The sequence below is a fragment of the Merops nubicus genome, unplaced genomic scaffold (assembly GCF_000691845.1).
Source record: "Merops nubicus isolate BGI_N331 unplaced genomic scaffold, ASM69184v1 scaffold13484, whole genome shotgun sequence".
Lineage (NCBI taxonomy): Eukaryota > Metazoa > Chordata > Aves > Coraciiformes > Meropidae > Merops > Merops nubicus.
In genome coordinates this window covers 1-9,676 of record NW_008606468.1, presented here as the reverse complement: position 1 = coordinate 9,676, position 9,676 = coordinate 1, and the positions used below count along the sequence as shown (strand labels likewise).

At 39.6% G+C, this 9,676-nt stretch overlaps 1 protein-coding gene across 1 annotated transcript; it reads right to left on the bottom strand.

The window, feature by feature from the left end:
- Positions 1 to 260: 260 nt before the first annotated feature.
- HOMER1 (homer homolog 1 (Drosophila)) lies at positions 261 to 8,157 on the bottom strand (the record flags this gene model as incomplete). The annotated part of the gene is made up of 3 exons (XM_008939661.1): positions 261 to 1,058; positions 6,339 to 6,419; positions 8,047 to 8,157. Coding segments are annotated over 3 exons (381 nt in total), but the record flags the coding sequence as incomplete, so codon positions are not given.
- Between the last annotated feature and the right edge of the window lie 1,519 nt (positions 8,158 to 9,676).

The window sequence follows — 9,676 nt, the reverse complement described above, 5'->3', positions numbered from 1 at the left end:
TTTTTTAACTGCGGGGACTCACCTTCCATCATTGGTTGGTTTCAAAATATACTTAAGTGGAAGATAGTATCTCACTGTAATTACATGGAATTCATATGAAAAAGTAAACCTTACATTGGACAATATTGTAGAACACCAGAGTAAGCTCCATGAAGAAATACGGTATCTTCCAGTTTAGATAGATAGATAGATAGATAGATAGATAGATAGATAGATAGATTTGATAGATAGATAGATGTAAAAAAAACGAAAACCAACCAATCAACCAAAAAAAACCCAAAAGGAAGAACTTTATACAAGCAGTTATAGTAACTTCATTTCAATTAAAGATGCAACTCTCTCTCACTCCTGGCAAGAATACATTGGTAATAGCACTGCTTCTTCCACAGTGCAAAGTATCCTGAGAAATTATTAAGAACAACAAAATAGAGGGCTGTCATCACTAAGTTCTTGCACAAAACACAGCAATTAATATCTTAAATAAATGAAACAGTGGATAACCTGTGTTGTGTCTATCACAAAAAAGGGGGTGTGACCTGGGACACTGCTAATTCTTCCACCACTGATTATTAGAAAAGGATTGCATTCAATTACTATTAATATCTTTCAAGTTGTCTGTGGCCAATAATGTACAAGGAGGTAATTTGTAATTCAAGTTTGTTTTGTTTTGTTTTGTTTTGTTTTGTTTTTTCTTCAACTAGCTACAAGCCAAGTTCTAAATTTTACATTGAAATATGACTCAAATTTAAAACAAGCCCTCTCAGAGGAGCATTTTCTAATTTTGTGCAACTTTGATGCAGAGCCCAACACAGTCCTATGAAGAGAGACAGTGCATCTTTAAGCTGATTGGCACTACATTCCCCTTTTCTTTAGCTGCATTCTATTAGCTTGGCCAAGTTATCTCGTAACTCTGTTAGTTCAAATATTTTTCCATCAAGAATTTCTAAAAGTGTCTTCAAGTTATTGCGAAAAGCTTCTTGCTCATTCTGACTTTTCTCCAGACGTTGCTCTAGATCAGACAGCTGGCCTTCCAGGTCTTTGTTTCGAATTTCTACTTCCTTCAGAGAAAATACATGACATGTTAATGTGTTATTTGCAAACAGAAAGCAGTCTAACCTCCTGCTGGTATTTGTGTGCTATTTTTGTCACCCAGTTTTCAAAACAATTTGTGACCCTTTACGGTTTCCACTAAGCCAAAACAAGAACCCAAAGCATTATTATGATTGCATATGTACTACCACTTCCTCCATTTCTTCAATTATTCATCTGAAGGGCAGAAACTTTTTGAGGAATACAATTTAGTCAGCAAACAATGGATGTGATATTCAGATAAGTCATTGCTTCTACCATTCAGAAATGTACCATCTACTGAAAACGGTGTCTCACAGGTTTACTTAAGTTCAAGTATTCCCTGATTTAGACAACACGAATTGCTCAAGGACATAATCCCCATTAAATGGTTTCATACAGAAAGGCATCCAGAACACTGCTTGGTGGATGGAGGAGTACTACTCTTGTCTCACATTATAGGTTTTTTGCCCTGAAAATTAAGACAAACATAAACTAGCAAGACTGATGTCAAGGTGACATTGATTATAAAAAATTTAAACCAGCAACTGTGAACTTGAATGCCTTGTCTTGCTGCACAGTGCCCTGGAGCACCCACCTGCAAGCCCCACAGCAGCACAGCGGTGAGAGCAGGAAAACATGCGAGCCACCAGCACCGTACGGACAAGCTGTTCCCACAGTGTGGGGGAAGACGAAGCGATGGCATGTCACACACAGCTGAGGGGATCTGGCCTTGGGCAAGCTCACTCTCATTCACGAGGAAGAGAAGCGTCCTGGTGCCAGCCTGCTGGGACCCCTCACAGCTCTGGCGTGCGCCTGACAGGGGAGGGAGGCCACGGCTGCTTTTGTGTATATGTGGTGCCCCCTCTCCCATCAAATGACTAATGTAGCAGTCACATGGGTCTGCAATAGCATATGGTTATTTGTCCCACTCATTGTATGTCTCATAAATTCATGCTAAATTTTGTCACTTCAGTTAAGAAAAACACTTTCAAAGGCAGCACAGGGACAGTGCATTTAGTACACCGTACACCCTCTGCAGCCATTCTCTGGAAAAATGCACAGTGATTCATGTTTACACACACTAACATTTACACAACACTGCTTCCCTTTACAGCAGCTTTGTGTCACAAACCTTTAACAGGCCTGCTCTGAGTTTTTGCAACTAGTTTCACACAGCCCTAAGGAGGGAGATTTGGCAGCAGTCACTGCTCCCAGCAGGAGCGACTCCTCTTCTGTCTCTCTGAGAGCTAACCAATATATTCACGCTTACACTGGCAGAGATGTCAGCTAACCATAAGGAACAACCTGACTCATACAGGACACATGTTTGGGCAGTTGAGAGTCACAGGTATGAAATGGCAGCCTTGGGCCAAAGTCTGTGCCCGAGACATGTTTCCACTTGTGAGGGGTATGGTGGTGGCATGGATAGGCCACTGCACCCCTAGCCAGAGGAGGGAGGGGGCGATCTGGCCAGCGCTCGCATTCAGCTTCCAGCCTCTGCAGTGGGGGAGAGCTCTGGGACGCCCAGCAGTGGTGCAGGTGTAGAAGACAGGGCTTTAGGAACTTGACCTTCTTATAACTGTGGTTGGTTGTGCAGCCAAGGATTACTTCCAGTCTGAACTGGAAAACCTCCCTTACTTCTTCTCTGCAAATGGGCAAGTTAAAAATTCCAGAGTTCTGGGCACGGTCTTGAACAGCACAGCTGAAAGCAGTGATTAAGCTTTGCTGCAAGGGCCAAGAGAGGAATTAGCTTAGTTTGTTTAACACTGAACAACACAGTTGCCAAAGCACTAAAGGAAGCTAACTGCAAGATTTGTAGAAACAATACAGATTAAAAACCATGCATGCTTACATAGTGATTAGCTATCTCACTACTGCTGTGAAGGGACAAGATAGCTGAGGATAGCCCAGCCATGCCCTCTGAAGGCTCTCCTTCCTTGAGACTACTCCTGCCCTCCAAAGTGAGCGCTGACAAGTACCAACCTGGTGTAGTGACTGCATGGGTTCGAGAGCATGAGCTCTCCAGGAGCTGAGACCAACTGACTGTAGTAAAGGACAAAAAGGAAAATTCAAGGTCCTCTCAGCTCTGCAGGAGTGACACAGTCAATCCTTTAGTTCCACAAAACCAACTGCTGTTTTTCCATGTTTGCTCACACGTCCTGCTTCTCTGTCATTGCTCCTCTGCTGCTCACCAGAAGTGTGTGCTTTAGGAAGTCTCCTCGCCACTGGTCTTATCCGAGAGATGATAAATTTCCATAACTAGGCAAGCCAGTGATGAAAAGGACCACTTTGGAATAAATCTTTGGGTACATATATTGTTTTATTTTGTGATATCTGGGCCTGAAGAGCACCCCATTGGCCTGTACCTAGCACTGAAGATCATCTTTCAATTCTTTGTCAGGTGCTTTTGAACTAAGGAATTGTTTTGCTGTGAACTGTTAGGGTGGGAGCACACATGTAAAACTGAAAACTTTATGTTTGATGCAGGAAATTCCATCCATATCCAGCAATTATTAGCTACTTAACTAGCAACAAGTTAACTCTTGTTGCTAGCTAGTTCTTGCCCTTTATCTCCTCAAATCTGAAGAGCACCTTTCTTTTTTTAAACTTCCAGCTTGCATATGTTAGTTATATTCCAGTCTTGACATCTCTTTCCTGATCCATATACATTTAGCTTCCCAAACATTTCCTCAGGTATACACTTCCTCCTGTTTTATTAACTTGTGTTTAACATATTCAAAGCAGAACTAACTGAAATATGCCAGGATCTGTTGCTTTTTATTTCTGGATAATGCTTCTTCCCAAGTCTTACATTTAATCCTTACACATATTTATCTTAGATTACTACTAACGTTTTTTTGCAATACTATCGCATTTCAAGTTCATGTCCAGCACATGTGCTGTGTCCTATTACAAAGCAGTCTAGCTCAAACCCCTTGCTTCTTCACTGGAAGAAGTGGAGAGGTATCCATGTAATATAACCTGTTCCCCTGGTTGTGTCACTTTATTTGCTGTTAAACTTAACCAACAATAAACTGACTCAGCCTCTTTGAAAGGTGTATTTTACACTGTTTGTTCAAGCTCTTCTTACAGCAGGTGCAATTATTTCTCATATATTGTTTTCTTTTAGAAATAAATATTAAGAAGCTGTGTTTGTTGTCTGCACTGTAACAATCTTTCACGGAGTTCAGTGCATGGATCTGAATAAAATTTTCAAACTATACAAAAGAGCTAAATTTAGGAATCAGCCACAGTAATAAAGATATCTTAACTTACTATGAGAGTCACATTGATCATGACTCAGTGATATGTCTTCTCTACATTGCTAATGAAATTATTAAGTAACAAAGTCCTTGATACTTACTTTTCTCGGTGATAACATATTGCTCTTTACTTTGCTAGTGATGGATTTCTAATTCATTCCCTGACCTATGTATGTCAGAAATGCAATACACCTTGAAAGAATAATTTTTTTGTATATCATTTTTCATACAGGCTATACTCCAAAATATTCTAGGGTTACACAACTCATTTGCAAGCATAAGAGAGAAAAAATAAAGCAGCAGAAAAAAGAGTGAGGCAAACAGATATGGACCCTGGAGACAATCACCCTGAAAACAGATGATGAGTCAACTAAGGGAACAGATGTGAGATGGTTAGTCTGGAGCTGCAGAAGAAAACACCATTTCACTGACGTCACGGATGTAGGCTGAAGTAGCTCAGAGAAGGCCAGCAAAATCAAAGCAGGATGATTATAGCAAAGCAAAGACTCAAGATCCTTCAGGTGGGCTGCATCAGGTCAGTAATAAGCTCTGAGCTTAAGAAAGGCAACTTTTAACTCAGATCCTAAATTTACTTGAACAGAGCCATACAGAACTATTTTCAGAAACTCACTGCCTACAACATGATGTATGGACATATATACTCATTATATCCATTTGGTTACTAAAGATATAAATATAGCAAAAGGAAGCTACCAACTTTACAAGGTCAATTTTAATAAAATCTTAGCACTGCTAGTTTTTCATCTCTTACTAGGCTCTCTATGGATGCTTGCTAAGGATAGCTAATTCCTGGATCACTATTACTCTTCATATGATCTCACACTGAATTTACTGCATATGCTACTACTAGAACAATTTACAAATTTCATTATAATCTCGCTTTTGAGTCTCTCAGGTAAATGTGGCTTTCCAGATGAGCACTCCCATTTAAAGCCAGCAACAGCTTCTAGAATAGTGAAACAGGCAAGATCAGGTGTACTCAAAACAGTCTTTAGAGACTGTTCAAAGTAACAACCTACTTTTTCCAAATAATCTGACTTAAGAATGGCACACAATGAACTAACTAGTTTTGTTCTTCTGTGCTTTATTCCGTAGGCTAAAATGAGATTCAAGGAAGTTCAAATTCACATAACGTATTCCAAAGAATAGCTGCTTTATGATTTCCAAGCTGTGACTAGTCTGACAGGGCTTGTTTTTCAGTGTGATTCAGGTTGAGCCAGTGAGGAAGCTCATGCTTGAGTTTCCAGTCCTATCAAAACTCTGAAGTCTGAATTCAGAGTTTAACCTACCTAAGGTTTGGCTCAGCCCCAGTTTGAAGGGAGGTTTCACAAGGGAGGTGTGTATGTGCTGGACAGTCAGCCCAGTGACAGACAGGCAGGAGCTCAGACGTAGCAAGGGAGCATATACTGAGGGCACACTAATTCTGGTAGGCTGAGGTGCCTGTCTTTACAGACAAAAAAGGAACTACCCAGAAAACGCAATAAAACCACAGTGGTTCTAAATCATTTTGAGAAAATGTTAAAGTGTGTTTTTAAGTTCTGTACTACACAAAAATGTTTTATCAGGGCATGTTTAAAAACTGAATAGAAACTCATTTTGACCTCATGATAAGCAACCTGATAGCTTCAGTGGAACACAAGACCTATGGGAAGACACTGCAGTGAAAAATGAGACCAGAACAGCCCAGGACACATGTCAATGAAGGACATCTGCTAGCCTACGAGTACCCTGTGGACCTGTAAGTGAAATTTGGGTCTGCTCCCTCAGGCAAAAGATAGCAATTTATAGCAAGTGCAAATTTTGATACAAATTCCTAAGGATCATCTCAACCCCCCCACTTTGCAATGCAGTATAACACATATTTATCTGGCACCTTCAGTGAACGTAGCACAAGTTGCTACATTCTAAAACTGTCAAATTCTCAAATGCTCACCTGATGATCATTTTTCCCTTCTTTCTAAATTAAGATGGACTGTAGCTCACCTGCAACTTCTGGGTCAGAGAATCCCTCTGTGCCTGGAGCTCTCTTGCATTGTCGATTTCTTGTTTCAATCCTTCTATTTCCTAAGGGAGAAGAAACAACCCTTGGCTTGGCCTCAGTGCAGATAAGCTGCCTACCACTTCTTTTCCTAAGAAAGCCCTTGTAATGATACCAGATCTGGCAGTTGGCTACTGCCCATCACAGCATATGAATTTTAAGCCCTGCTCTCAAAACTCTCAATATTCCTGAATCACAGTCCCAAAACAGCAATTCCATTGTGAATAAACAACAGAACAGATAAGCATTTTGTTTTATAAAAGTCCAAATTTTCCTCTCCCCCACAAAAGCTGTGACATATTTCTTTTTTTGGAAAAGAAAGAATCCTTGTAATTAGAGAAACAATTTATGCTTTAAATTCTATTACAATCTATCCTTATTCTTTTTTTTCAAGAGAAAAATCCAGTTTTATTCTGTGATCTGATTATTTATGTCACTAGCAGCAGGGCTGAGCATCAAAAAATTGCAACTTTTAGCACTGATTTCTGTAAAAAGAGTTTAACAAGGAGAAAGTAAGAAAGTAAAAAAATAACAAATACAGATAAAATAATCAATGGAAGAGAACCCATTTCTTAGCTTACTTTCAGAACGCAAGAATAGAAACACTTAGTTAATGAAATAAAAAGGTATCAAAGTTAAAATTATTAAGTACTTTTCCCTGGAAGGGCATATTCACCTCCCAAAACTACTTTCAGGAAAAATCTCTTTGCAGCAAACAACTCAGCACAGTTCAAGAACGAACAGGCACCAAAGTGGGAAACATTACCAACCTGAGGCCAATCTCATGAGTATGAGAGAGTTTAGAAAAGGCTTTGTTCCATTTTGGGAGGATATTCTGTAGCTTCTGTGCCTCTACTGCATCCTCCTTGGAAACACCTAAAAACATCCCCACTAGAGTTAAGACCCGGCAAGACTCGCTGCCCCTCCACTACACACACCAGTGCCCAATGCATCTGTCACAGAGGGCTGAAGGGGTCTGGTCCTACACAGGGCAAATAATTCTTCAGAAGTGGCTCTCTCCACCTCCTTTTCCCCGTCCATAGTGGGGTGGTCCTCCATCGTTCTGTGGCACAAATCTGCTTTCCTCCAGGACCCATGCCAGTGCAGGTGTTACTCCAGTTCCTTTTATGTTCTTGCTGCTGGTCCAGCCCAAGGCAGACGGCACAAAAAAACCATCAAGCTTGAGGGCTTGGCATATGTAAGGACTAATCTCAGGGATCACGGAAGTTGGCTATATTAACATAGCCTGAAAAACAGATTGGCTGGAAAAGGCAATGATCTATTATTTGTTCCAAGCCCTAATGTCCAGAGAAAGGAAAGAATGCTTATGACAGCCTCCCTTCTTAGTGAATCTGAACTGCATCCGTGTAATGTGGAGTCCACTTACGACTTACTTTTGCAAACAGAGATGCTTGGTAAAAACAAACAGGAAGACATGATACTTTTTAGTTGTTGTTCAGATACCAAGCTTTATACTGAACTCAGGTAATTATCTACACAGAGAAATATTAATCTTTTCAAAGAAGCTGAAAAAATTTTTCTTTTTAAATTCTATAGGAATTAATACAGTATTTACAAGCCATCACAAGACTAATACTGTGAAACTTTAGAAATGACATAACAAAAAAGCCAAGCATAAATGTTAGAGAATACCTCTTCTTTTTTCTTCAGCGTGGACTCCAACTCCTGTATTGTCTGGTTTAATTCTGTTTTATGTGTGTGGACGGCATTGGCTTGACTGCTCACACACTCTAGCTCAGTCACCTGTTAAAACAAGTAGAAGCAACACATACAGAATTTATTTCACCAAGTTCAAGGTCCTATTACTTCTTTGCATCAATAGCTGCATTTGAAATACAGATCTAGTTCTAAGGGACTTATGTTGATTGAAATGTTAAAGTTATTCTTACAAAGTCAGTATAAAATTCCTTAACAAATTGTTTAGCATAAAATGGTTGCTATGACTTCTTGGAAACAACAAATTTAGTATGTTGCAGGCTGAAAAGAACATTAATTAAAACTTCTACTAACCGATTATTGAAAATTTTATGAAAGAAGCTGAATTACCATTTCAGAAATGTTGATAGCTAGACAATTAAACACAGACCTGCCTGTCTAACTCTAACTAACATTTCACAGCCTCAGTATCTGACTCGGCATCAACAGTGTAATAGCAGACACTCAGCCACCAATGTACAGCTGCCAACTTCTTAATTCCTCTAGTTTTGGATCTCTCTCAGTCACAAAGCCAAAAGCTAATGGCACAATTTGGATTAGCACAGTTCCTCTTCATTAGCAGACAGCCAACACTCTCCATCTGCCCTTGGATAAGTTATCTGACAGTGGAATGCCCTTTTTATTTTATTTTTTAGTTGAAGAGATGTTAATATCTTGCCTTTTACAGAATAACAGTTGTCAAAAAATAGCTTCTTTACTGAAAAAATAAAATCTGTGCCGCTAGAGTTTACACAGCAAAGACTCTGTTCATGTGTTTTTCAAATTACAGATAAAACCTTTGGGAACTCTCACATTGCGTGTCTGTGTGGATGTGGGTACTAAATCCTATTTAATAACAAACTGTTAAAATATTAAAAATGCTACTTAAAATCTAATAACCCAGGGTTTTGTTTTGTTTTTTTTTTTTTTTCCAGAAGATATGAGCCTGTCAATCTTAGTATACAGTCTTCAGCAGAGTTGCATCATCCACCTCCAGTATCTAATTAACCTGGCCCCAAAACTCCTTTGAACAAAGTGCTACCCAGCTCTGCAATGAAAACCTCCAGGTCTTCATTAACTTTCTTGGTGAAGTAGCTGTTACACAAAGGGCAGGCATTCTCCAGGACAACTTTATTTCTTAGATAAAAGAACATCCCAAGGAATTAAGGTTGCTGCCCTCCAGCACCAATGGAGTCTATCCAGTTACATATGATGCCAATAATTTCAGACTGGATTATTTGTAGGCTTGAAAAGTAGATTACTGAATGAAAAGAGAAGTCAAGGGAAAGCCAAGATGAAATATAAGAAAATTAAAACAAAATCCCCACCAAATTCTCCTTTATGAGTCACAGGGCATGAAATTCCCCTGTGTAAGAGCAAGGATGAGTCTAGTTTCTTCAGCCAGAAAACTGTGACCAGACATTTTTGCACATCACATTTTTAAATGGAGAGAATTGATATTACAGCAAATTGTTGAGAGGGGTAAGGGGAAAAGCTGGGGACATCACCTATCTTGATTTCACGAAGGCCTCTGACACCATCCCCCATAGCATCTTCCTTTCTAAGT